General features: G+C 46.5%; 1 protein-coding gene across 4 annotated transcripts in view; it reads right to left on the reverse strand.

Annotated features, from left to right (window-relative positions):
* ELOVL2 (ELOVL fatty acid elongase 2) overlaps positions 1-27,746 on the reverse strand; it is an 80,647-nt gene that overhangs the window by 30,228 nt on the left and 22,673 nt on the right. For 2 of the 4 annotated variants that reach the window (XM_021100180.1, XM_021100179.1), the window contains 2 exons: positions 7,269-7,332; positions 2,395-2,582 (listed from right to left, as the gene is read on the reverse strand). In XM_021100180.1, the coding sequence (XP_020955839.1) occupies positions 2,395-2,582; positions 7,269-7,332 (252 nt within the window). Of the gene's footprint in view, positions 1-2,394; positions 2,583-7,268; positions 7,333-7,416; positions 7,513-10,796; positions 10,929-27,746 lie in introns of all 4 variants that reach the window. The other 2 variants (XM_021100182.1, XM_021100181.1) reach the window with 2 other exon arrangements.

Consider the following 27,746-nt stretch of genomic DNA (forward strand, 5'->3'; position numbering starts at 1 on the left):
TCCTAACCCCCTGGCTGGGAAGGTTCCAGGAACCATCCAGTCCACGTGCTGAAGAAAAGGAAATCAGGCGGCCACAGAGAGTTACAAAGGTATGGGCTGACTTGCTCCAAAGTACGTCTAGAAGCCAGTGGCTCCTCCCCGTCGCCACCACCTTAATCCAAGCTGCTCGCATCTGCTGACCCTAGTACCGCACTCCTTTCCTAAAAGGACCCTCTGCTTCCACTCCCGCCTCCCAACACACTCTGAGTCCCTTTTCCGTGGAGCAGCCAGAATAACCTATTTAAAAAGGGAGATGATACCCTCCCCCATTAAGATCCCCCAGTGACTCTTCGCTACACTTACAAGAGCCACCAAATTCCCGTCTAGGCCCTAGGTAATCTGCCACCTGCCACCTGGCGGTGGCTTGGTCCTCCGTCCGTGGTCCTGGCCGCGCTGCTTCTTTCCGCCCTTCGACAGCCCAAGCCTGCTGCTGCCTCCAGGCCTCCAGGCCTGCCGCTCCTGCACCAGCCGCTCCCCAGGTCTTTCCCTGCCCTGCTCCTTCTCATCACAGCACCTCCACAGAGAGGCTTCACTCCCCCTCGCAGGGGGCCCAGACGCAGTCTGACGCGGCCCACGGCCTCGGGGCGTGTTTGCAGGAGTGTCAGTAACCCCAGGGGCGGCTTCCTGGCCTAAGCCTGGGAGCAACGGGTTGGCAAGGTTGGGGAAAGCTGTCTGTTGGCTAGAGTCCACCAAACCACCCCGACAGTGTCAGAGAGAAGCCCTGGGCCCTCAAAGAGGTTACGGTTAGAAGGCTGGAGGCCACAAGGCCGGTGACTGTGAAGCCAGGGATGGACAGTGGGGGAAGAGAGACAGCGGGCGAGCAGGAGCCCAACTCAGTCGACGGCGAGCTCCGTGCAGAGGCGCTTCCTGAAAGACGAGCCATGGATGTGGCTGTTCAAACACCAAACCGTCATTCTGCTTCCTGCCGATGGTGACTACTGTCCACCTGAAGGCTGACAAGGCCCCTTCGCAGTGACTACCTGCTACCCACGCTGGTCGGCGAGCTCTTCGAGGTGAGAAACCACACCTGACCAACCCGGCCTAACGGAGCAGGTGCTTGCCCCTCCTCCCATGCAGGAGCGGGGGAAGGACAGACATCCAGCTCCATGGCAACGCTAAGCTGCCTGCGGTCCTGAGCCTGGCTCCTCTACGGTTACTGAGCGCGAAGAGCTGACACGGGAGGTCGGGGCTCTGCCTCCACTGCACCAGCACTTCCAGCAGGATTAGAGCTTCCCTGTGCTCAGACCTTCTGGCTGGCCCTTCGGACGCACTTGCCACTCCTGAGAACCACCCAGGGACAGGTGACTTTTCTTTTGTTATAGGAGGAGAAACCCACCCCTATGTCGCTACCTTGCAAGCTCGTGCAGTGAACTACAATTCACCCGCTAGGGAACCTAAAATAAAAATTCCCCTTTAGAGTCCGGTGAGGCAGGGCGCACCTAGTGACACAATTTTAGAGCTGTCAGCACAGCCTTCCTGACCCCAAGGCCCATCTCCTGCTCTCTGATCCTAAAAGTCCAAGCTTCACCACAGTCATTCTAGACAGTGGTTCTTCGCCGCCACTGCTAGAACAGTGCGCATTAGACTAAGGCACGGATTAAACTCTCTGGGTGAGAGGGCTTGTATTTTAGGCGAGAATTTATTTTCACTTAGAATCTGAGGACACCAGGAAGGTGCTATTGATTATCAGCCATCGATAATGTCCATGAATGATTGGAATTTATCCTAACTTTTCCCTAAAACGACATTGCTATGCTTTCGTTCTCTTTTCTCACGCAGGCTCATTTAACACTTCAATTTTCTCTTGGAGAAAAGGACAGTGGCCTTTGGTTGTCAGGCAGGGCAATTGTTAACTGGTTCCTTTTCTTGTGAAAATGGCTTGCTTTGGCACAAAGGAACAGGGCAGCTGTGGCTGGGCTGGGCTGTCACGCCAGGCCTCCAGCAGCCAGTCCTGAGGACGAAGTGTCCTCAAAAGCAGGGCGTCTCTTTCAAGGGACAGCATATCTGCATCTCAGTGCAACAAAGTGCATTTGATATTTAACCTTAAAAATACTCTTCCTCAATAGCTGTCTATTCTCAGGCAAACCAGGTAACTTTTCTGAGCCTATAAAATGAGGAACGTATATGATTTTTAAAGGACCGTTCAAATCCACGTTGTGATTTTAAGTTACAATGAGAGACAAAAGACTACAGAAATAGTTCAAGTTAGAAGCAAAGCCTTCTAGACTTTGGGAAGGAATGCTATCAGACGCTGGAGCAGGATCTTGCCATGTCAAGGACAGTCCTGACAGCAGAGGAATTGCTTCTCCAGCCCCCTCGGCTCCTCGCTCCAGCTCTGGCTGCGCGAACACTTACCTCTGCCAGCATATACGCGGAGAGAAGCGTGATTCCCAGATTATAGAAGGTGAGGAGCCCCCGGAGGGAGAGGGCAGGTCTGCTCTTCATGAATCTGTTGCCCAGCCATATGGAAAGCAGGTACAAGACAGTGAGCACAAAGGTAGGAAGGTAGGAGTCCAGCATGAACCACCCTCTGACTCGAGAATCTGCAAAGAAACACAGTAAGAAGCTGAGGAGCAGCCCGCGTGCGTGGGGAGACCGCACCACAGACGGCGGGTCTGTACCCACCAGGGCAGCACGGGGGCCCGCGGGCCAGGCAGAGGCAAGCGGGACCTGGGTGCTAGTTCAGTCCAGGAAACCAGTGGGGACCAAATCGTGACACAAGGTTCCATGGAGCAAACAGGGCTTAAGCTGAACGCTGGCCTGAGTGACAACGACAAGCAATGAAGTGGAAGTAACAGCAACAGTCGAGGGTCCACCTTTGGAGCGGTGACTGTATTTCCTCTAACTCAACAAACGTGAAGCCTGTCATGCCACTTCAGAGATGTAAACACAGTTCAGAAAGCATCTGTACTTGCAGAAGTCCACCCACAGCAGTTGGCGGCTGAGCCGGGAGTGGAATTCACATAACTCTCGGCCCGATTAACCTGCCTCCCGAGGAGAGGCTGTGAGTGGGCGGGAGAGAGGTGCATGGACACGGGGGTCTAATTCCTAAAACCCACACTCCCCGGAATTTGCTTAGGATCACCGAGCGTACATCAGGGATGGTTCGGAGTTTGGCTGGAACAAAGAGAGCAGTGGGATTACAGTAGGCCAAGCAGGAGAAGCTAGAGATGGCAAAGGCAGAGCCTCAGAGCCGAGGATTCAGAACTGAAAGCAGAAAAATCAAACCAAGGACCCAAACCTGATCACAGACCAAAAAGAAACTGTCATGAGGCCAGAACCTGGACACAAGTGCCCCTTACTCTGGAGAGTGAAGATTTAAAACCTAAATGAAACACACACAGTAGACCTATACTATAGTTACTAATTCAAAAATAACTTGGGGAGTTCCCTGGTGGCTCAGCAGGTTAAGGATCTGGTGCTGTCACTGCTGGGGGGTGGGTCGCTGCTGTGGCGTGGATTCAATCCTTGGCCTAGGAACTTCTGCATGGGGCAAGTGTGACCAAAGATAATAACAATGAAAATAAAGAAAATAACTTGGGCACAAAATGATTTTTGTTCTCTGTTCTGCTCCTTTTTGTTGTTGTCTACAGAGAAAACGATTTGGCCCAGAATGCTGCTGTTTCTGAGCTCTGTAAACAGAGCTGCAGGAGCTGGTTCCTCCCTGCTCCTGGTCCCCCCGGCCACCCACACAGTCCCTGCCCACGTTCTGCTCCCCCAGCCCCGTCCCCCCCACCCCCCGCCTCTTCACCCCCCTCCGCCCCCGCAGGGCGCCGTTTCCTCGAGGAAGGTGTCTGCTCAGGCTCTGGACAGCCACTTCCTCTGTCCGCTTTGCCCATTTGTGACGGAGATGAAAAGGTAAGAAAGGGGCATCTGTGCCACCCACCCACGACATTACCCTTCGCACAACTGCTCATCATTATCTGCCACAAAAGGTTGTGCCGAGTGAAAAGACTCTGAAAGGGGATGGATTTGTGTATGTGCATGGCTGACTCACTTCGCTGCACAGCAGGAATTATCACAACCTTGCCAACCAGCTCTACTTCAATAAAACCTCAGGAAATAAATAAAGCTCCGTTCAAAAAAAAAAAAAGAAAAGGTTGTGTGCAACGTGCCCCTTCCTCGCATTCCCCTCTAAGCCGACGGATCCTCTTGTGCCAGGTCAAGGCCCGGCCCCGTGAAGGGAGCCACCTGCCACTGCTCTTTCGTAATGACAGCTCCCCGTGTGCATAACAACGCAATTACCATTTCACAATTTACATTATTCTCATGGCTGCAATACCACCGTAATGAACATTTACTGAGCACTGATTTTGTGCCACCCATTGTTACAAAGGTTTGTGCGTGTATTAACTTACTTAAAATTCTCAATCTAATTCTATAGAGATTTTTTTTTTTTTTTTGGTCTTTTTGCCTTTTCTAGGTCCGCTCCCGTGGCATATGAAGGTTCCCAGGCTAGGGGTCTCCTCGGAGCTGTAGCCGGCGGCCTACACCACAGCCACAGCAACGCCATATCTGAACTGCATCTGCAACCTATACCACAGCTTACGGCAACGCCGGATCCTTAACCCACTGAGCAAGGCCAGGGATTGAACCCACAACCTCATGGTTCTTAGTTGGATTCATTAACCACTGAGCCACGACGAGAACACCTGATATTATTTTTAACAACTTTATGAAGCTGTAACTGATACATAAAATCCTGCCCATACTTAATGTGTACAATCTGATGAGTCTGGACACATGCAATCATCCATGATGCTACCGCCAGTCAAGGTCAAAGACAAATCCATCCTACAGGTGGTATTCTCCCGCTAGTGACTGAGAAAAACTGTGTAAAAAGAGAAATAACTGGCTCTCAATGGCTACCCTACCTCTTGTGACGGTGTTAGGGGTTGAACTGTGAGCTACCCCCCCCCCCAAAAAGATGTGCTCAACTCCCAACTCCCGGTATGTGTGAATTTAACCTTATTTGGAAATCAGGTCTTTGAGGATGTAAACAAATTAAGATGAGGTGGGCCCTGGGTGGCAATCGATGTCCTTATAAGAAGGGGTTAAAATGGAGTTCCCATTGCGGCTCAGCAGATTAAGAACCCAACATAACATCCATGAGGATGCGGGTTTGATCCTCGGCCCCACTCAGTGGGTTAAGGATCCCACATTGCCATGAGCTGTGGTGTAGCTTTTGCAGATATAGCTCTGATTTGACCCCCAGCCTGGGCATTTCCATATGCCGCAGGTGTGGTGCTAAAAAGACAAAAAAAAAAAAAAAAAAAAAAAAGCTGGGAACAAGTATTTGTAATATCATCTTTGAGACTTGAGAAGTTAGCTCTGCGTCTGAGTCACGTGCGTGCCCACAACAATCTCTCCTGATGGTACCAACGTGGCGTAGATAAAGTCACCACAGGCTTGGGGACACCTCTAAGTTTAGCAGGTGGCCTGCCAGACAACTTACACATGCACCATTTTCTCAGAGGGGAAGAGGATGCCTCACGGCCTGGAGGCCAGACACCCTGCCACCGGGGAGGTCACCTGACCCGGCCGTGACTGTCCACCTCACAGGCTGCCTGCTACAAAGGAAACTCCCATAAAAGTGACCAAAGCTGAGCAAACAACTGCAACCCTATCCTTAACTAATCCCCAATCCGTGTAATTCCAGGTCACAGTGATTGTACTGACAGCAAAGTTCTGTGTGACCTTGGCTCGGAGCACTGCGGGTTAACTTTCTGGTGGAAAGGTCAAGTTGAAAGCCAGTCACCCAGAAGCCCAGTGCCCTCCATGCTACCCACTAAGGCTCAGGCAGAGAACACGTCGGATACAGCAGGTGGCGAGCTCCGGGCATCCCACGCTGCCTGCCCCGCAGGGTGATCACAGAGATACAATGGGAAACAGAGCAAAAGCCAAAGGCAGTGTGAACACTCGTATTTGCAAAGCTCTTGTACAACCTCGGAGTGTCATTCCGCTAAGGCTCTACAGTCACTCACTCACTGGGACAGGCGACGAGCCTTGCAGAAACTGGGGCGTGGTCTAAATCCCCTCCGTGTTCTGTTTCAAGATTCTGAGAAACAGGAAAACCTCATCCCCCCCCCCCGACACACACACACACAATGACGGTGAGGAGACAACGGGGGATTTTCCAGCTCTGCGACCCAGCAAGGCGCGAGGAAACCACACACGCTGTTGAGAATGTATATTCACTTGTTTGCAAAACAGATGGCGCCTCAGAGGTTCCTAGGACTGTAACACGCCCTGGAGAGAGCAGTCCTGGCTGCCACCCTCCCGGGAGAAAAAGCTATTAATAAAGTGAGCGAAGGAAACAGACAGAGGCTGAGAGAGAGCGAGGCGAGGCTGGCTTTAGCGGGCAGGGCTCTGCCGGCCGGTCAGGGACAGCTCATCTGCGAGGGTGACATCCAGCCGACACCTGCTGTATGAGAAGGAGATGACAGGGTCGAGGGAGGGGGTGGGACCCGGTGGGGACGGAAGAGCACGGGAAAGACTTTTACAGATTCGAGGAAGCCCAAGGTGTCCGGAGAGCGAGGAGAGGGGCGCTGGCCGTCAGAGAGGCAGCCGGGGCTGGACCACGCCGGGGTGCGTGGTCTGCGCTGCGGCACTTGGCTTAGATCCTGAGGACACGGGGAAGACACGGGGTTTTTTCTGGCTGCGCCCGTGGCCTGCAGAAGCTCCCAAGCCAGGGATCGAACCAGCGCCACAGTAGTGACAATGCTGGATCCTTAACCCCCTGAGCCACCGGGGAACTTGACACTGCTGAGCTTTAAGCTAAAGGACCACATAATGGGATGTAGGCTTTTATCATATTATTCCAGCTGACATTTAATAAATGACGAGAAAGAAGCAGACAAGGTGGACGGAGGCCCTGCTGAGGTCAGAGTGACGGGGGAGGGAGGAACGGCTGGGAGCAGAGGACGCCCTCAGAGGGACTCTACTGCCGTAGGGACGGGCAGAAGGAGCGGGAGGTGAGGAGTGGGGGACTGGGTGGGGCTGGGGAGGAAAAGAAGCAGCAGGCCTATCAGGTGCCAGAGGCAGGAACTCGCCACACGCGCTGCTCCTGTTCCCGCTCCCCCCGCAGCCTCTGCGCGTTCTGGGAGGCGGAGGTTGAGGGTGGGGGGCAGGCCAGGACCCCAGACACATGGTCAGGACCCCAGACACGGCCGACCCCCCTCTCACTAAACCGTGCGCCTCCACATTCAGTTCTCAAGCAGCTCACTCACCCCGAGGTCCAAACATATTGTCCAAAAAAGCATTGATTTCATCATCAAAGGCCTTTAGATGCTCCTGAAAAGACAAAGGAAAAGTGATTTAACTGGGGTTCTTTTGACTCTCTCAAAACAAGTCGGTGACGATACATGGCTGACGGACCTTCCAAAGGTCCTGGCCCTGACGACCTTTGCCCGCAGAGACTTAAGGACGGTCAACCAGCACATGCAGCCTCATCCGTCACTAGCCTGGAAGGATCTGGAAGCAAATAATTCCTCTTTCATTTCCTTCGGCAGGAGGAGCCCCGGAAGACAGACTCGGTACCTTTAAACACTGAAGGGTTATGAACAGTCCCTTTCCCGCGAAACCGCTCAGAGACATAAGCTTTGCCACAAGCAACTTCTACGGCTGCCGCTGACAGGGTGGCGTGCAAACAACAGGGACAGTCTACACCTGCAGGACATGGCGTCATTACTGATGACAATTCGGCTCAACTGGACTTCAAAGAGCTGAAGGGAAAGCCATAAAGACTCGTTTTTCCAGCAGGGGGACAGCTCTCTCCATTACCTTTCTATTTTGTTTGCTTTCAAAACATTTTTCGCACACTAGCATCCACTCGCTATGACAGTAGAGTGTCCCTGGGGCACACCAGGTTAGGTCCCACTGCTATAACAGGATTCAGGTGGGGGGCAGAGAGCTTCCACTGAGAATCTTAAGGCAGATTGAACGGCCGGCTGCTGCCATTTGAGTTGGCTCCCCTCTGCGCCGGGCTGCTATTCTACTGCTCAAAACACCTGCTCAGGTGCCCCTACCCCTGCTAGAAAGGCCCGGAATAGCTCCTTGGGCAAAGGCAGAGAAGACGGGCACCGCCGTGTTCCTGCGAAAGGGGTCTTGGGCCAGGACTGAGGGCAAGTGGACAGGGCCCCGGCTATACGTCAGTTGAGTAGGACAGTTCTCAGGAATTTCATACCGAACATTCTCTGCAATCAATAGCTGGGATACAGCCAAAAGCATCTTATTCTCAAAGAAAACATAAGTGCCAAAGAGGAGGATTAAGTTACTAGCATCTGAAAAGACGTGTGCGTTGGTGACAGGCACACACTGTTTGCACCGCTCTTTATTCGTGATGCTGATCCCGAGAAAAATCTGCAGGAGACTTAGGTCCCTGGGACCCTGAGGAGGAGGAGGAGGAGGATGAAAGACGAGCCTTCAGCAGCACCTGCTGCTTGCTGACCAGGGTACTGGGACCTTTACTCTTTCCTGATATCGCATGAAAAGCATCCGGGCTAAACCAGGTTTGGAAGGGCTCAAGCAGTGTTTCTATGTTCGGTTTCCACGACCGACATCTCAGGAGACCTCCAGAGCCGAGAAAGGTCAGTTACCTAACATCTCCACGTGGCCATCAGGGCGGATGTGTCCCGAGGCCTCTCACTCCTGAGCAAAGAATGTTAACCCCACGGATAGGTCGCCCTCCTGACAAACAGCAGTGACATCTTCATTGCCACATCTACCTGCAGTGTTTAAACTTGTCCTGTTTGTTTGCTAGGGTCCAAAATCCATTTTCCGTCTGCAGGTCTAAGAAAACTCTAAAGGTCACAAAACTCATATTATTTCTATCATCATGCGGAAATTTTCAGTGGAGAAAACAAGTAAGAAGGGACGACCTGAGGAGAGGGCGGAGAATGAGAGACGAACACGAATGACGTAGTTCGGTCACGAATCTACTGATTCCTTAACCAATTATCTGGACGTCACTCTGCACCAGCATCATGTTAAACGCTCAAATACGAAGTCACATGAGGCATGGTCCTTTCTTCCCCCACAAAGACAAGTCGTCAGGGATTTCAGATGGTGCCCTAAGTATGATGCGGTGTTTATAGGAACATGCTAAGAGCAGAGAGGAAGGAAATATCATTCAGCCGCAAAAAAGAAGGCTTGCCATTTGTGACAACACGGATGCATCTTGAGGGCATAAGTGAATAAGTAAGACAGAGGAAAAACAAATACTGTGTGATCATGCTTATATGTAGACTGGAAAAGAAACACAACAAAAAAAAACCAAACTCACAAATACAGAGGATGACTGGAGGTTCCCAGAGGTGGGGGTGGGAGAAGTGGGTGAAGGGGGTCAAAAGGTGCCCACACTTAGTTATAAAAAAAACTAGGTCGGGGGGTGCCATGTGCAGCATGGTGACTACAGTTAAATAATACTCTCCTGCATAAATCAAAGTTGCTAAGAGAGGAGATCTTAAAAATTCTCATCACAAGACAAAGAGGGAGTTCCCGTCGTGGCGCAGTGGTTAAGGAATCCGACTAGGAACCATGAGGTTGCGGGTTCGGTCCCTGCCCTTGCTCAGTGGGTTAACGATCTGGCGTTGCCGTGAGCTGTGGTGTAGGTTGCAGACGCGGCTCGGATCCCGCGTTGCTGTGGCTCTGGCGTAGGCCGGTGGCTACAGCTCCGATTCCACCCCTAGCCTGGGAACCTCCATATGCCGCGGGAGCGGCCCAAGAAATAGCAACAACAACAACAACAAAAGACAAAAAGAAAAAAAAAAAAAAAACAAGACAAAGAAACTATGTGTGGTGACAGATGTTAACTACACTTACTGTGGTGTCATCTTGCAATATATGCAAGTACCAAATCATTGTACTGCATACCTGAAACAAACAAACAAAAGCCAGAGAGGTAGGAAATCTCATTTAGATGTCTTAAAAAGAGCTGCTGCTGTTGCCGTTGCTTTGTTTTCTCTTTCAGACCTGTACACGTGGCATAGGGAGGTTCCCAGGCTAGGGGTCAAATCGGAGCTGGAGCTGCCGGCCTACACCACAGCCACAGCAATGCTAGAGCCGAGCTGTATCTGTGACCGACACCACAGCTTGTGGCAACACTGGATCCTTAACCTACTGAGTGAGGCCGGGGATCGAACCTGCATGCTCACAGAGACAACACTGAGTTCTTAGTCTGCTGAGCCACAACGGGAACTCCCCATCACTGAGTTTTGAAAAGACTCCAGGGTGTTGTTTAGATGGAAAAGCATTAGCATGTGCACAAGCACAGAGGGATGACTCGCTGGGAAATGCTGACGGCCAGGGTCTCTAGTGACCTAACAGACAGAAACAAAGCCAAGGCTGGGAAGGCCAGAAACCTAAACACCATGACTTCTTTGGTTCTGGGGTATTTAACAGATAGTGGGGATGCAGCCTAAGAGGACAATGACATCGGAAGAACAAGTTCAAGTTCACCCTGGGTCTGTAAAAGGTACTATGAGTACTGCGCTGGCCCATCAAGGAAGAACCCTTAGCAGAGGATGAGCGAGCAGGGCGAGGCGAGGGTAACGAGGTTAACAGCTGGGTGCTGGGTGTCTAAGTGCAGAAGCATGCTGGGCATGCTCAGGTGACACCATCCCCTCGGAGCTGAGAAACACCAACTGCAAGCAGCACGTCATGCATCCAACCCCCATCTCTTGATAGCTGTTATGTACATAAGACTTCGTCAGACAGGTGAAGAGAAAAGGGAGCGAGTGCTCACCGGAATCACTTACCGACAGCCTGGAAAGCGAGCCAGAGAAAGAGGCAAACAGCCAACAACTGAGAAGAAGGAGATACGGAGAGCAGCCCCAGCAACAGCAGACGGCACAGTGAGCAGGACCTGTGCAAGGTGCCTAGAATTCGGACTGCAAGAGAGAACAGTGCTGTCCTCAGGCCTGGCAAAGGGGCTGCTGCCCTCAACTTCACTCTCGGGAGGAGCCCCCTCTGGCCATCCACTGGCCATACCCCCTGCCCGCCCCCCCCACAGGACAGACATTCTCTCAGCCAAGGGTCCTTCTTTCCCCCAGAAGATGTTCCAAGTTTCCAAGGCTCCTGAACTCTCTGCCAAACAACACTTCTCCGAGCTCACTTCTAGAACGACTCGAGTGACTTCCCCTTGCCCACGCCATCAAGTCCACATTCCATGACTGAATTCCGTCTGGGCCTGTGTACAGCAACAGCTGAGGCACGGGGAGACTGCAAGCAAGCAGGGCCTTACGCAGACGCACAAATGCGTGTCCCTGTCTGCTTGCCGCAGACAGTGAGAATGCAAAATGGCACAACCGTACTGGGGAACAGTTTGGCAGTTTGGTAAAAACAAATATTCACCTACCATGTGAACCAGCATGCCACTTGCAGGCACCCAAAAGAAAAAAAGCATGTACCCATGCAAAGACTCGTACATAAATATTCGTGGCAGGCGAATGGATAAACTGTGATATAGTTGTACAAGGAAATACTACTCAGCAAATAAAGGAATGAACTACGGATGCACACCCAACATAGATGATTCTCAAAATGATGAGGCTGCATCAAAGCAGCAAGACCAATACATACATACATACCACACACATACACACCCAAAATCTTTTCCATTTTCATGAGGTTCCAGAAAATAAAATAAAAACTTAGCTATGTGACAAAAAGAAAATCAGTGGTTGCTTGGGAACTGCACAGGAGGGGAGCTGAGTATCTTCAAAAATGATGGTGGGAGTTCCCATCATGGCTCAGTGATTAATGAATCTGACCAGCATCCATGAGGATGCAGGTTCAATCCCTGGCCTTGCTGAGTGGGTTAAGGATCTGGCATTGCCATGAGCTGTGGTGTAGGCCACAGACGCAGCTTGGATCCTGCGTTGCTATGGCAGGTGGCTGGCAGCTACAGCTCCAACTCCACCCTTAGCCTGGGAACCTCCATAAGCCATGAGTGCAGCCCTAAAAAGCAAAGAAAAAAAAAAAAAAAAAGAAAGGTGGAGACGGGATTAAGATGGTGGAATAGAAGGACTGGAGCTCACCTTCTCTCATAAAAGCAACGAAATTGGAACTGCTGAACAATCTTCAACAAAACAGACTGGAAACAATCAAAAAAGATATCCTACTCCAGAAGACAAAGAGGAGGGAAGACAAAGAGGAGGCCACATCTAGACTGCAGGAGGGGCAATTATGCAACATAAACCTCCCCATACCCCCAGAATGGGCAGCCCACAGATTCTAAGTATATTGCAGAGGCTCACCCGTGGGAGTGAGAGTTCCAAGCCCACATCAGGTACCCAAGCCTGGGGATGTGGCATTGGGAGGAGCCCCTGGAGCACTTGGAGTTGAGGGCCAGTGGGCCTTGTGCACAGGAGCTCCACGGGACTGGAGAAAATGGAGACTCCACTCTTGAAAGTGCACACAGGCTTTCTTGTGCACTGGGTCCCAGGGCAAAGCAGAGGTTCCATAGGAATCTGGGTCAGACCTGCCTGCAGTTCTTGGAGGATCTCCTGGGAAAACAGGGGGTGACTATGTCTTGTAGTGGGGGAAGGATGTGGAGGCAAGGGTCTTGGGAATATTCTTCAGCATGTGTTCCTCTAGAGATGGCCATTTTGGAAAAATCTGGCCCCACCCATCAGCGCTGAGAAACCCTAGGCCAAACACAAACTGGGTGGGTACACAGCAACACCCAACAGCAAACAGGCTGCCTAAAGATCCCCCAGGCACACAGCTGCCTCTAATTTCACCCAGAGACAAAGCCCCATCCACCACAGGGATAGGAATAGGAAAGGAATCAGCCCCACCTACCAGTGGGCAGGCACCAGTCCCTCCCCATGAGGAAGCCTACAGCAAACCCCAGTACCATCTTCAGCCACAAGGGGTGGGGGGCAGAGAGCAGAAGTAAGAGAGGCTACAACATTATTGTCTGCAAAAAGGAGACCACACCAAAAATCTATACAAAATGAAAAGGCGAGAATTATGACTCAGATAAGGGAACAAGAAAACCCCCCAGAAAAACAGCTAAGTGAGCTGGAGATTACCAACCTCCCTGAAAAAGACTTTAGACGAGCAATAGTAAAGACGACTCAAGATCTTATTAAATTGGAGGCAAAGATTGATAAATTACAAGAAACAGAGCAAAGAAATAGAAGATTTAAGGATTAAGCAAGCAGAGATGCAAAATACAATAACTGAAATAAAAAATTCACTAGAAGACACCAACAGTAGAATATAGAAGGCAGAAGGGGAGTTCCTGTCATGGCGCAGTGGTTAACGAATCCGACTAGGAAGCATGAGGTTGCGGTTGCGGGTTCGATCCCTACCCTTGCTCAGTGGGTTAACGATCCGGCGTTGCCGTGAGCTGTGGTGTAGGTTGCAGATGAGACTCGGATCCTGTGTTGCTGTGGCTGTGGTGTAGGCCGGCAGCTACGGCTCTGATTAGACCCCTAGCCTGGGAACCTCCACATGCTGCGGGAGCGGCCCAAGAAATGGCAAAAAGACAAAAAAAAAAAAAAAAAAAAGAAGGCAGAAGAATGAGTAAGCGAGGTGGAAGACAGACTGGTGGAAATCACCGGTGCAGAACTGAAAAGAGAAAAAAAGATTGAAAAGAAATGAAGACAGTCTCAGAGAACTCTGGGACAACGTTAAGTGCCCCAACATTCCTATCATAGAGGTGCCAAATGGAGAAGAGCGAGAGAAAGGGCCAGAGATAATATTTGAAGGGATAATAGCCAAAAACTTCCCTAACATGGCAAAGGAATCACTCACTCAAATCCAGGAAGCACGACAAGTACCACATAAAATAAACTCAAGGAGGAACACCCCCGACACATACTAATCAAAGTGACCAGAATTAAAGACACAAAGAGAAAATATTGAGAGCAGCTAGGGAAAAGAAACAAGGGAACCCCGATAAGGTGGTTGGCAGATTTCTCAGCAGAAACTCTGCAGGCCAGAAGGGAGTGGCACAATATGCTTAAAGTGATGAAAGGGAAAAAAACCTCCAACCAAGATTACTCTACCCAGCAAGGCTCTCATTCAGATTTGAAGGAGAAATCAAAAGCTTTACAGATAAGCACAAGCTAGGAGAATTCAGCACCACTAAACCAGCTTTACAACAAATATTAAAGGAACTTCTCTAGGCAGAAAAGGCCACTATTAGAAACAAAAATACCACAAATGACAAGGCTCATTGGTAAAGGCATATATACAGTAAAGGCAAGAAATCATCTACACACAAATATGCCACCAAAACCAAAAGTCATGAGAAGAGGAGGGTACAAATGCAGGACACTGGAGATGCACTTGCAATTAAGAGACCAACAACTTAAAACGACGATATATATGTATATATATTTTTCCTAATCAAAACTTCACAGTAATTGCAAACCAAAAATCTAAAGTAGATGCACAAATAAGAAAAAGCAATCCCAACACAACACTAAAGATCGTCATCAAACCACAAGATAAAGAGGACAAGAGAAGAAGAAAAAATAGCAACAAAAACAAATCCAAAGCAATTAATAAAATGGCAATAAGAACATACATATCAATAATTACCTTAAATGTTAAAGGACTAAACGCCCCAACCAAAAGACATAGACTGGCTGAATGGATACAAAAACAAGACCCATATATATGCTGTCTTTAAGAGACCCACTTCAGTTCTAGGGACACATACACATTGAAAGTGAGAGGATGGAAGAACATATTCCATGCAAATGCGATCAAAAGAAAGCTGGAGTAGCAATACTCCTATCAGACAAAACAGACTTTAAAATAAAGAATATTATAAGAGACAGTGAAGGACATTACATAATGATCAAAGGATCAATCCAAGAAGATATAATAACTGTAAATATATACGCACCCAACACAGGATCACCTTAATATATAGGGCAACTAACTGCTAACAACGTCAAAAGGAGAAATTGACAGTAACACAATAATGGGGGGACTTTAACACCCCACTTCCAGCAATGGACAGATCATCCAGACAGAAAATCAAGGAAAGAGAGGCCTTAAATGATGCACTAGACCAGATGGACCTAATAGAAATTTATAGAGCATTCCATCCACCAGCAGCAGAACACACATTCTTTTCAAGTGCACATGGAACACTCCCTAGTATAGAGATCGCATTCTGGGCCACAAATCAAGCCTTGGTAAATTTAAAACTGAAATCATATCAAGCACCTTTTCTGACTACAGTGCTTTATAGCTGGAAATCGACAACAAGGAAAAAGCTGCAAAAAACACAAACGTGTGGAGACTAAACAACATGCCACTAAACAACCAACGGATCACTGAAGAAATCAAAGAGGAAATTAAAAGATACCTAGAAGTGACAACAAAGACAAAACACTCCAAAACCTATGGGATGCAACACGAGCAGTGGATCTAAGAGGGAAGTTTACAGCAATACAAACCTACCTCAGGAAACAAACAAAAATATCATATAAACAACCTAATTTTACACCTAAACCTAGCCAGGGAACTTCCATGTGCCACAGGTGTGGCCCAAAAAGGCAAAGGAAAAAACAAACAAAAGACTTCCAACCAACAAAAGTCCAAGACCAGATGGCTTCACAGGCAAATTCTATCAAAAATTAGAGAAGAGTTAACACCTATCCTTCTGAAACTATTCCAAAAAATTGCAGAGGAAGGAACATTACCCAAACTCTTTCTATGAGGCCATCTTCACCCTGATACAAAAACCAGACAAAAGATACCACAAAAAAAGAAAATTACAGGCCAATATCACTGATGAACATAGATGGAAAAATCCTCAACAAAATACTAGCAAACTGGAGTTCCTGTTGTGGCACAGCAGAAACAATCCGACTAGGAACCATAAAGTTGTGGGTTCGATCCCTGGCCTTGCTCAGTGGGTTCAGGATCTGGTGTTGCTGTGAGCTGGGGTGTAGGCCCCAGACGCAGCTCGGATCTGGCATTGCTTTGGCTGTGGCGTAGGCTGGCAGCTATAGCTCCGATTTGACCCCCGAGCCTGGGAACCTCCATATGCTGCAGGTGTGGCCCTAAAAAGCAAAAGATACTAGCAAACTGAGTTCAGAAATATATTAAAAGGATTGTACACCATGATCAAGTGGGATTCATCCCAGGGATGCAAGGATTTTCAATATCCAAAATCCATCAGTGTGGTACACCACATTAACAAACTGAAGAATAAAAACCATATGACCCTCTCAATAGATGCAGGAAAAGCTTTTGACAAAATCTAACACCCACATCTGATAAAAACCCTCCAGAAAGTGGGCACAGAGGGAACCTACCTCGACATAATAAAGACCACACATGACAAACCACAGCTAATATCGTTCTCAGTGGTAAAAAGCCAAAAGAATTCCTGCTAAGATCGGAACAAGACTAGGATGTCCATTCTCGCCACTATTAGTCAACAGAGTTTTGGAAGTCCTAGCCATGGCAATCAGAGAAGAAAAAGAAATAAGAGGAACCCAAACTGGAAACAAAGAAGTAAAACTATTGGTTTACTGATTGATTCTATACCTAGAAAATCCTAAAGACGCTACCAGAAAAATAGAGCTCATCAATGAATTTGGTAAAGCAGCAGGACACAAAATTAACATACAGAAACTGACTGCATTTCGATATATTAACAACGAAAGATTAGAAAGAGAAATTAGGGAAAAAATCCTATTTACCATCACATCAAAAAGAATAAAACACCTAGGAATAAACCTACCTAAGGAGACAAAATACTTGTACTTTGAAAACTATAAGACACTGATGTGAAAGAAATCAAAGATGACACAAACAGATGGAAAGACATACCATGCTCTTTGACTGGAGAAATCAGTATTGTCAAAATGACTATACAACCAAAGGCACTCTACAGATGCAATGCAATCCTTATCAAATTACCAATGGCATTTTTCACAGAGCTAGAAAAAAATATTTTAAACTTTCTTTGGAAGCACAAATGATCCAGAATAGTGACAGCCATCCTGAGAAAGAAAAATGGAGCTAGAGGAATCAGGGTCCCTGATTTCAGACTATATTACAAAGCTACGCTCATCAAAACAGTATGATACTGGCACAAAAACAGAAATACAAATCAGCAGAACAGGAGAGAAAGCCCAGAATTAAACCCACGCATCTACAGTCAACTAACCTATGACAAAGAAGGCAAGAACATACAGTGGAGGGAGTTTCCATCATGGCTCAGCAGTTAACAAACCTGACTAGCATTCAATTCCTGGCCTTGCTCAGTGGGTTAAGGATCCGGCATTGCCGTGAGCTGTGGTGTAGGTCGCAGACTCAGCTCGGATCTGGCGTTGCTGTGGTTGTGGCATAGGCCTCAGCTGTGGCTCCAATTCAACCCCTAGGCCCAGTAACTTCCATACGCATCAAGCAGCCCTTAAAAGAGAAAAGAAAAAAAGAAAGGTGAGCTGGTCTTCCTGGCTACACAACACACACTTCCCCGCGAAGGTGGACTGGACACCAGGTGCCCCTGCCTCAGCTACTGTTTTCTGAGAGTACTTGGGACACACGAGAGCCACAAAGGGCACATCTACTTTGTGGCCACTGTGATGCTGACTGGGACTCAACATAAACCAGAGGCATTTCAAACAGGAGGCTGCCTGCCTTCTGGTCTGTTCCTGAAGGTGTGACCTCTGAGGGCTGTGGGGCGGCTTCATCCTGGACGCCTTGGCGGCTCAGACCCTTGCCAGCAAAGGTGGTCTGACAACCAGGTCAGAATCGCTGGCACCCGTGTTCTGCATTGGCTGAGCCAGGAAGCAAGTAAACCTGGCAGCACAGCTCGCTCTGATCTCAAGGCGCTTAGACCTCAAGGCACCAGGCAGGCCTCCTCCTCCCTCCTCCCCTTCCCTCTTCCTTTCCCTTCCCCTCCCCCCTTCACACGCTCCTTCTCCACAGTCCATTCCTTCATTTGCGTTTCACGCGTTTTGTGTGTTTCAGTATTTATCTCTCACGGGCATTATGTGGCATAAAAATCCAGCGACTCAAGCCCTCTGGGGTTGGTCCTACTTTGATGGAGTTTTACAGGACACTGTAAAGATACTTATCCAATCAGAACAGTTACCTAGTTCCCACGACCAACTCCCTCGCTCACTGCTTTTTAAAATGAGCCAGAGCCAGAGCTCTCTGGTGGCTCAGTAGGTTAAGGCATTGTCACTGCTGTGGCTCAGGTTTGATCCCTGGTCCGAGGACTCCTGCATGCTGTGGACATGACCAAAAATAAAAAATAAAATGAGCAAACATCATGAAGATTACAAAACAGACTGTTAAATTGGAAGACAGAGTAACCAAATCCTTACTTTTAAAAAACATTTCAGAGAAAATGAAATCTGAAGGGTTTAATGACAGCAGGTCGGGAGATGGGATCTGACAGCTCAGGACTAGATCGTATCTCGGATGAACCGGACACAACCCTGACAATGGGCAAACTTAAGCATCGTCACACAGTGAGGTCTCCGTGTTGTTCCCGGGACTCGGGACGGCCATCAAACACGGAACCCCCTGCTGCAGACCCCGAGGGCCTGCTCCCGGCCATTCGCCCTCGTATTTGAAGAACAGAAATGTGTTCACATTTGTGGACAATTCTTGGCGGTTCGGGGCATGGCTAAAGTGAACACATAAAATTCTTCATCTTTCATGCCACCGACTTCGGACAATGTTCCTGGTAGCGCACCTGCCTTTGGGAGGCCCACCCCTCGACATCCACGTCCCACCACCGCAGCCGGGGGAGCAACTACCTTAGGCTGAGGGCACACACCAGGCAGGGAATTATGCACTTAGGGGAACTCTGAATTCTTTTTCTTGTGGAGTGATTTTTGCAAGAGACTGAAACTACGTCAGGTGATGGAGAATCTGGGGAAACGCTCGCATTCAGTTACCACATCTTTAGGTATAAATGAACCATGACGGTACTAATTGCAGCTCTTGTTTTTCAAACACTTGATATGTGCCAGGCACTTGATGTCTATTATCTACAGTTTTCGCAATGGCCGTGTGAGTTGGGCGTTTTCCCATTTACAGACGTGGAAACAGACTGAGCTCTGCGGTGTGAAGCTTGAACTGAGTTCCTGAACAACTGACTGGCCTTCTCCCACCGCTGGGGGAAAGGTTTCAGGGCTGGGGCGGCGGAGGCCGTGCTCTCTGCGGCGCTCACGCCGTTTCCCATGCGGGGCTCCGGTGCCGTTTCCTCATCAGCGCTTAATGGCACCTGCATCTGGGTAACCCTGGGGCTGTGGGCAGTCTCAGTCAGTTAAGGAGAGGTCTTCTTTAGAACAAAAGATACGGCTGCAGGTTTGGGGTGGGTGGCACGTCCCCACATGGCTCCTTCTCCTTCCTTCAGTGTCCAGCCACATGGTGACGCGTTACACGTCCCCTGATGCATCTCGGGGCTAATTACCAAGGAGGAGGAAAGCATGTGCTCGCGGCATGCTGGTGGGTCTCCATGCCCTCGCCTGCTCTATTGCTTCCTTACAACATTTATCTTAACACAAGTGTTCACCGGCTGGTCAATCTGGTTATTGTCTGGGTCCTCCAACAAACACAGGCTCCAACAGACCATTTTATCCCAATTCCAGGAACAACGCCTGGCATCTAACTGGCGCTTAATGCTTATTGGATGGACTGATGAAACTCTCACTCTGGTAAACCTTCACGGTGCTCACTCAATACTGATTTCACATCCCTTTGCATTCCTAGCTGTATTTTCATATATGAGATCTGGTTTCTAGGAGATTCTGAAAGACTCTTAACACTCATAACAACATTTGGTATCCTGGGGTCTATAGGACCGAATTTTTTTCTTGGTTTTTTTGGAAGAAAGAATTTTCTGGAAAAGAAATGCGAAGAAAAAATTGTATATATTTTTACAACAGAATAACACCCCTATTTTTCAATTAAAATGACAAGTTCAATGGATTCTCTTATAAATCTAAGATACGGTCTGTGATCTTAGTGATCTTAGTTTTTCTCCATCTTAAACATTGTCATTTAAGTAAATCTTAGGAATTACCTCACCAATATCCAATCGCTTCAGTCTGTGCTTTAAACAAAGGGAAAAACATGTACATGAAGAATAGGAAGGCCTAGAAGGACCATGCAATAGTCACATAAGCCAAATCTGTTGCATCATCTTTCATTTCCACTCTACCTGAAGCACTGCATCGTGCTCTAAGAGGATATAGAAGAAGTTAGGAGGTATCTTTACAGCCTTTTAAAGTTTCCCTGAACACAACTCAGTTTTTCCTGTTTTCAAGCTTTAATGGTCATACAGACCATCTGCGGATCTTGTGAAAGTGCTGGCTTTCATTCAGTTGGTGGAGGATGGGGCCTGAGAAGCAGCATTTCTACCAAGCTCCCAGGCAATGTGGATACTACTGGTCTACAAACTGCATGTGGGCTGGGATGATTCCAATCACAGTCTCTCGAAATTTGAGTATACTCAAGGTATTAATTTTTTATGTGCTTTTATCATAAAAATTCCAAGGTCTAAAAACTACCAAGTATTTGCTTGCATATTTTGCTCTATGAAATTCAAACGCACTGTATGCTAGTTTTATCACCATGCATTTCACAGGCACTTTAGTAATTAACTGTCTCTACAAATCCATTAGACAGGATCCATGTTGCTCAAACAGAAATGAAATCACTGGTTTGCTTGTCTTTTTCCTTTATTTGCTGTATCTGAATAAAGTATTCCCACCGAGGGAAGAATGCAGAAGGACTGGTGACCTCTCTTGATCAAGATATTATACTTCTTTATTTCCTTTCTTTCTTTCTTTTTTAATGTTCATTACTCATGCTGGTTATTTTACTTACATTTCTTTTTTTCTTTTTTTTTAAGGGCCACATCTGTAGCATATGGAAGTTACCAGGCTAGAAGTCAAATCAGAGCGGCAGCTGCCGGCCTACGCCCCAGCCACAGCAACACCAGATCCAAGCCATGTCTGCAACCTACACCACAGCTCACGGCAACACCAGATCCTTGACCCACTGAGTGGGGCCAGAGATCAAACCCGTATCCTCCTGGATACTTGCTGGGTATCCGATGTGCTAAGCCACAACGGGAACTCCTCTTTTCTTTTTTTCCTTAAAGTACAGTTGGGGTACAATGTTATGCCAATTTCTGCTGTACAGCAAAGGGACCCAGTCTTACATATATAGATACATTCTTTTTCTCATATTATCTTCCATCATATTCTATCTCAAGAGACCGGATACAGTTCCCTGTGCTATACAGTAGGACCTCACAGCTTATCCAGCCTAAATGTAACGGTTTGCATCTACTAACCCCAAACTCCCAGTGCAGGACATTCTGTTTCTATTCTCAGAAGACTGCATTCACACATCACCGGAGTTAGTCACTGCTGACAAACACCATCAGGTACTTCTCATATTAAATGCTGTCAAATTCAAGCCTTACCCAACCGATACTTACACAACTTTTTGTTTAAAAACTTAAATTCAAAAGGGAAAAAAGTTTACTATTTCATTTACCTTCTTCGTTTCGGCACAAACTTTGTCCTCTGATTTTTAAGATTACCCAAATTCCTAAATACCTATTTTCCCTTTAGGTTTAGTAATTTAAAAAACTTGGCACCTTTATTCAAATGACTAATTGAAAGAAGTGGCATATTTTGGTGTTACAAGCTGAGTATTTGTCTCTCTCATGTCCTTATGTTGAAGCCTTTACCCCTGATGTGATGTCATCCGTTGATGAGGACTTTGGGAGATAATTACATTTTGATGACATCGTGAAGGGTGAGTGGCAGGCTTAGTGCCCCCAGGGCATGGGCTCTTTCCGCCTCCCAGCCATGCGAAGACACAAGAAGGCGGCTTGTCAGGAAGAGCGCCTTCCCCAGAACCCAGGTGACAGGATGGTGAGAAAATAAATTCCTACTGTTTCAGCCACCCAGTCTATGGTATTTTGTTATGACAGCTTGACATTGGGTAAAAGAAAAAAAAAAAAAAAAGCCTTCAAGAAAGCCTTTTCATAAAGAAAAAAAATCACGGCTTGAATTCATCTAATGAAAAGTATAGGCTTCACATGATCAGATTTGGTTTAAATAAACAGTTTAATAAATTTTTTAGTTTAATAGATAGTTTAACGAATCTGTTTTCCTGTGCATGTACATGTACAAAATACACGGGTATCGGGAAAGTATTGCAAAAGGGCGCGCAAACGGTGAGAAGGATCACCTCTGGGGAGGAAAGGAAAACAGCAAGAGGAATGCGAGATGGGGGGACCCTCCACCCTGTGTTTGTCTGGCAGTGCTTTAGTAAGAGGTCACTAATACGGTAAGTGTGTAAGTAAAATATTACAATTAACAACTAAAGAAAATGTGGTCAATGGGATGAGGGGGGAGGAAAACTGTACAATTTCCTTCCTAAGTCTAAACAACAACAACAAAATCACACCTTTTAATAGGATGGTCACTTCCCATTCATCTGATGGAAGAGACAAAACAGATATCATGACACAAAATGACTAAAAACGGGACTCTCTGTGAAAGGTGAACCGAACGCACGACTAGTAACTTCAATTTCAAATATGTATTATTGTCTTAACACAGATTAGTGATTACAATAATCAACCCAAAGCTGGCTTTTGAAAAGATAAACAGAATTAACAGCACTTTAGCTAGACTAACTCACAACTAAAGCAAACGCAACCAGAAATAAAAGAGGAGACATTATGATATGGCAGAAATACAAAGGTTCGTGCGAGATTCCTATGAACACTCACGCACCAGCAAACTGAATAACCTGAAAGAAAGGGATGTGTTCCTAGAAGTATACATCCTACCAAGACTGACTGAACCATAAAGAAAGAGAAATCTGAAGAGACTATCACAGACCAATATCCCTGATGAATACGGATGCAGAAACTCTCAATAGGCGTTCCCATCATGGCTCAGTGGTTAACTAGCATCCATGAGGATGCAGGTTCAGTCCCTGGCCTTGCTCAGTGGGTTAAGGATCTGGCACTGCCGTGAGCTGTGGTGTAAGTCGCAGATGCAGCTTGGATCCCGAATTGCTGTGGCATTGCCCAGCAGCTGCAGCCCCAATTCAACCCCTAGCCTGGGAAACTCCATCTGCCACAGCCCTTAAAAGACCAAAAAAAAAAAAAAAATCTCAGAAAGATATTAGAAAATTGAATTTGACAGCACATAAAAAGAATCATATACCATGACTAAGAGGGATTTATTCCTGAAATGCAAGGATGATTCAACATTTGCCAATCAATAAATGTGATAAACCACATTAATAGAATGAGTGATAAAAACCATACAACTATCTCAAAAGATGCAGAAAAAGCATTTGACAAAATACAACATCCTTTCATAATAAAGACATTCAACAAATTGAGTATTGAAGAAATGCATCTCAATACAATAAAGGCCATATATGATAAACCACACAGCCAGCATCATTCCCCATGGTTAAAGGCTGAAAGCTTTTTCTCTAAGATCACAAACAAGACGAGAATGCTCACTCTCATTACTCTTACTGAATGCAGGACTGGAAGTCCTAGCCAGAGAAGTAAGGCAGGAAAAATAAATAAAATCATCCAAAGAGAAAAGGAAGAAGTCTCTGTTTTCAGCTGGTCTGATCTTCACAGAGAAAATCCTAAGGACTCTACCAAAAAACTCTACAGCTAATCAGTGAGTTTGGTAAAGCTGCAGAATAGAAAAATCAGCAATCAGAAAACAGCTGCCTTTCTCTACACTAGAGTGCACAGGGCTGTCCCTTCTTTCTATCCTCACCAACACTTTTAACTCGTCTTTTTGACAACAGCCGTTTTAACAGGTGTGAGGTGATGGCTCATTACAGTTTTGCACTTCTCTGCTTAGTGACGTTGATTGTGTTTCCATGTCCCTATTGGCCATGTGTATCTCTGCTTCAGAAAAGTGTTTATTCAGTTCCTCTGCCCACCTTTTAATCAGGTTGTTTTCTTTTTGCTGTTGAGTTGTAGGAGTTCTTTGTATAGTTTGGATTTTAGCCCCTCACCAGATGTATGATTTGCAAATGTTTTCTCTCTTTCTGTAAGTTGCCTCTTTTTTGTTGTCATTGACTGTTTCTTTAGTTTAATGTAGTCCTACTTATTTTTGCTTTTCCTGCTTGTGCTTTTGGCGTCATGTCCAAAAAAAAATCATTGCCTAAGACCAATGTCAAGGAGTTTTTTTTTTCCTCTGTATTTTCTTTCAGGAGTTTGGTCATTTCAGGCCCTGTATTTAAGTCTTTAATCTGGATTAATTTGGAGTTAATTTTTGTGATTTGTGTAAGAAAGGGGTCCAATTTCATTCTTCTGCCTGAGGTTATTCAGTTTCCCAACACTATTTATTGAAGAGACCATCTTTTCCCCATCGAGTATTCTTGACTCCTTGGTCAGATGTTGGTTGGCCATATATGCGAAGGTTTGTTTCTGGACTTTCAGTTCTGTTCCAGTGGTCTATGTGTCTGTTTTTGTGCTGGTATAATACTGTTTTGATCACTATAACTTTGTTGCTGTATTTCTGTTTGAAATTGGGACATGTGATGCCTATGGTTTTCATTTTCTTTCTTGGGCTTGCTTTGGCCATTAAGGATCTTTTGCCATTCCATACAAATTTTAGAGTATTTTTTTTCTATTTCTGTGTAAAATGTCCCTGGAATTTTGATAGATTGCATTGGATCTATAATTGACTTTAGGAAGTGTGGACAGTTTAGCGATTATCCATGAACATTGGGTATCTTTATTTGTGTCTTCAGTTTATTTTATAAAAGTCTTGTGGTTTTCAGTGTAAAGATTTTTCATCCCTTTGACTAAATTTATTAAGTGTTTTATTGTTTTTGATGCTACAATGAATGGGATTATTTTTATTTTTCATATGTTTTGGTAGAGTCTTTAGGATTTTCTCTGTGAAGATCAGACCAGCTGAAAACAGAGACTTCTTCCTTTTCTCTTTGGATGATTTTATTTTTCCTGCCTTACTTCTCTGGCTAGGACTTCCAGTCCTGCATTCAGTGAGAGTAATGAGAGTGAGCATTCTTGTCTTGTTTGTGATCCTAGAGAAAAAGCTTTCAGCCTTTAACCATGGGGAATGATGCTGGCTGTGTGGTTTACCATATATGGCCCTTACTGTACTGAGATGCATTTCTCAATGTATGTGCACTGATGGCAGGAAGGTGAACGGGTGCAGCAACTACGGAAAACAGTAAGAAGGTGCCTCAAAAAATTAAAAACAGAACTTCCTTATGATCCTGGAACCACACTTCTGGATATACACTCAAAGGAAATGAAAACAACATCTCAGAGATACCTGCTCTCCTTGTTCACTGTGACAGTATCTACATCAGCCAATATATGGAAACAATCTAAGCATTTGTCAACAGATGGATAAAGATACACACACACACACACACAATGGAATATAAGCCACGAGAAAGAAGGAAATCTTGCCATTACAGCAACACAGATAAAGCCTGAGGGTGGATGTTAAGCTATGTGAAGTCAGGGGGAGAAAGACAAATATGCTGCATCTAAAAAAGCCAAATCACAGAACAAAGAGTAGAGTGTAGTCACCAGGGGCCTAGAGGTGGGCAAGTTGGGAGATACTGATCAAAGGGTGCCGACCTGCAGTTATAAGATTAGTAAATTCCGAGAATCTAACACACAGCACTGGGAATATAGTCAACAATGCTGTATTACATACCTGAAAGTTGCAGAGAGTAGATCTTAAGTGTTCTTAGCACAAAAAAGAAATGGCAATGACACGACGAGATGGAGGTGTCAGCTAGCTAATGCTATGGTGATAACCGTTCTGCAATATGCAAGTGCGTCAAATTATCACGTTACACACCTTCAACTCACACAACGTTGTGTCAATTATATCTCAATAAAGCTGGAAAAAACAGTAATCAGCCAGACTCTCAACAGTAACTGGCAGTGTTTGGTTGAGTCTTGAATCTTATATTACATACTCTAAGCTACCATAATTCACCTATCATCAAAAGATCAGCAGCTGTTCACTCTAATATTTCTCTACAGGTCTTTGAGAGACGCCTTCAGAGGCGGGCACAACAGGGTCCTTCAACCCTTCAGTTCCTCCCTTCCTCTCTGCTTCATCTGCTAACACTCACCGCAGGAAGGTGTCTGGGTGAAGAGTGACCTATCCCTACACTAAGAGAAGGACTTTTCTTCGATCAAAACAAAGCCACCTAAGGCTTCCTTCCATGGGCTGCTGCAGTCAGTCCTCAGAAGACTGATCAGATGATCACTTTGTTAAAAGTAAAAACAGGACTTTTTTTCCTAGTAGGCTAAAATTACACAAAAATCAAAGCCCCAAAGCAAACCCAATGACAACTTCATTATTTTTATCATTTCCAGTGGTGCAACTGAGCCATATTTTAATTCAGTGCAAAATTAACAGTATGGAGCTCAGGGGAAGGCAAGTCGACCGTGTCAGCAGACTGCACTAAGACAGCCCAGACACAGACACCTGCATTTCAACCCCAATGCCTGGACATCCAACTGAGTGCTGCAGGAAGAATTTGCATTGTTTGCCATAAAATTGGAAAAAAATTTTTTTGAAAAAAAAATCAAATAATTGTTACTAAGTTCTTTCGCCGACTGGACTGCAATTCGATGACCTCTACCCTACTTTCTAAGCCTCCTCTCCGTCCAGATGCTGGTGTCCGCTCTCTGCTCCAGGCGTACGAATTATCCCAAGCTCCCAGCTTATCCAGCCAGCCCGCCCCAAATGCAAGTGTTCCTTCAGCCTGGATGACTCCTCAGTGCTTGCTGGTGTCCCTGACCTCTCTCCCTCCCCCATACTGGTCCAGATCCTCTGTGCCTGGCACACTAGGCGCGCGAAGTATCTGCGGAATGTATTTATTACATAAATGAATGAGTTTGCCAACATCATACCAAGAATGGGGCCTGCAAACTTCAGGAGTCCACTTTTGATCGCTTTTTCCTTTGTCAACTCTCTTCTTTGACAGGTTCAGAGGGTTATCAGCATCATCACGTGTGAATACATACACGGCAAATAAAGAGTGTTGGAGATTAGAGAGTTTTTTTTTTGGGGGGGTTTTTTGCCACACGGGTGGCATATGGAAGTTCTTGGGCCAAGAGTCGAATCCGAAGCACAATTATCACCTACACCACAGATGCAGCAATGCCAGATCCTTAACCCACTGTGCTGGGCTGGGAATTGAACCCCCACCTCCACAGTGCCACCACAGAGACAATGCCGGACCCTTAACCCACTGAGCCACAGTGGGAACTCCGAACATCACTGTATTTTAAAGCAGAGGATAATTCCAAAATTGTAAAGAGACCTACGACTCAGTGGAAACCAACGAGTAGGACTCTTAAATAACACCTTAACTATAAAATACATGATGCAAAACACTAACCATCTTCTGAGCCTTCATCGAGTCCTAGCGGTAACAACAAAATCGCTGATCACAGACACCACAATAATAATGAAAAGTTTGAAATATTCTGAGAATTGTCAACATGTGACACAGAGACATGAAGTGAGCAAACACTGTTGGAAAAATGGCACAGACAGACCTATTGATACGGGTTTGCTACAAACCTCTCACATGTACAAATGGAGGATCTGTGAAGTGCAGTTAATTCAAGGTCTGCCTGCCATGTAACTTACATGGTTTTCTAGAATGCTCTAGGGTGTATACGCATTTAGCCA

Source organism: Sus scrofa, chromosome 7 (genome assembly GCF_000003025.6).
Source record: "Sus scrofa isolate TJ Tabasco breed Duroc chromosome 7, Sscrofa11.1, whole genome shotgun sequence".
NCBI lineage: Eukaryota > Metazoa > Chordata > Mammalia > Artiodactyla > Suidae > Sus > Sus scrofa.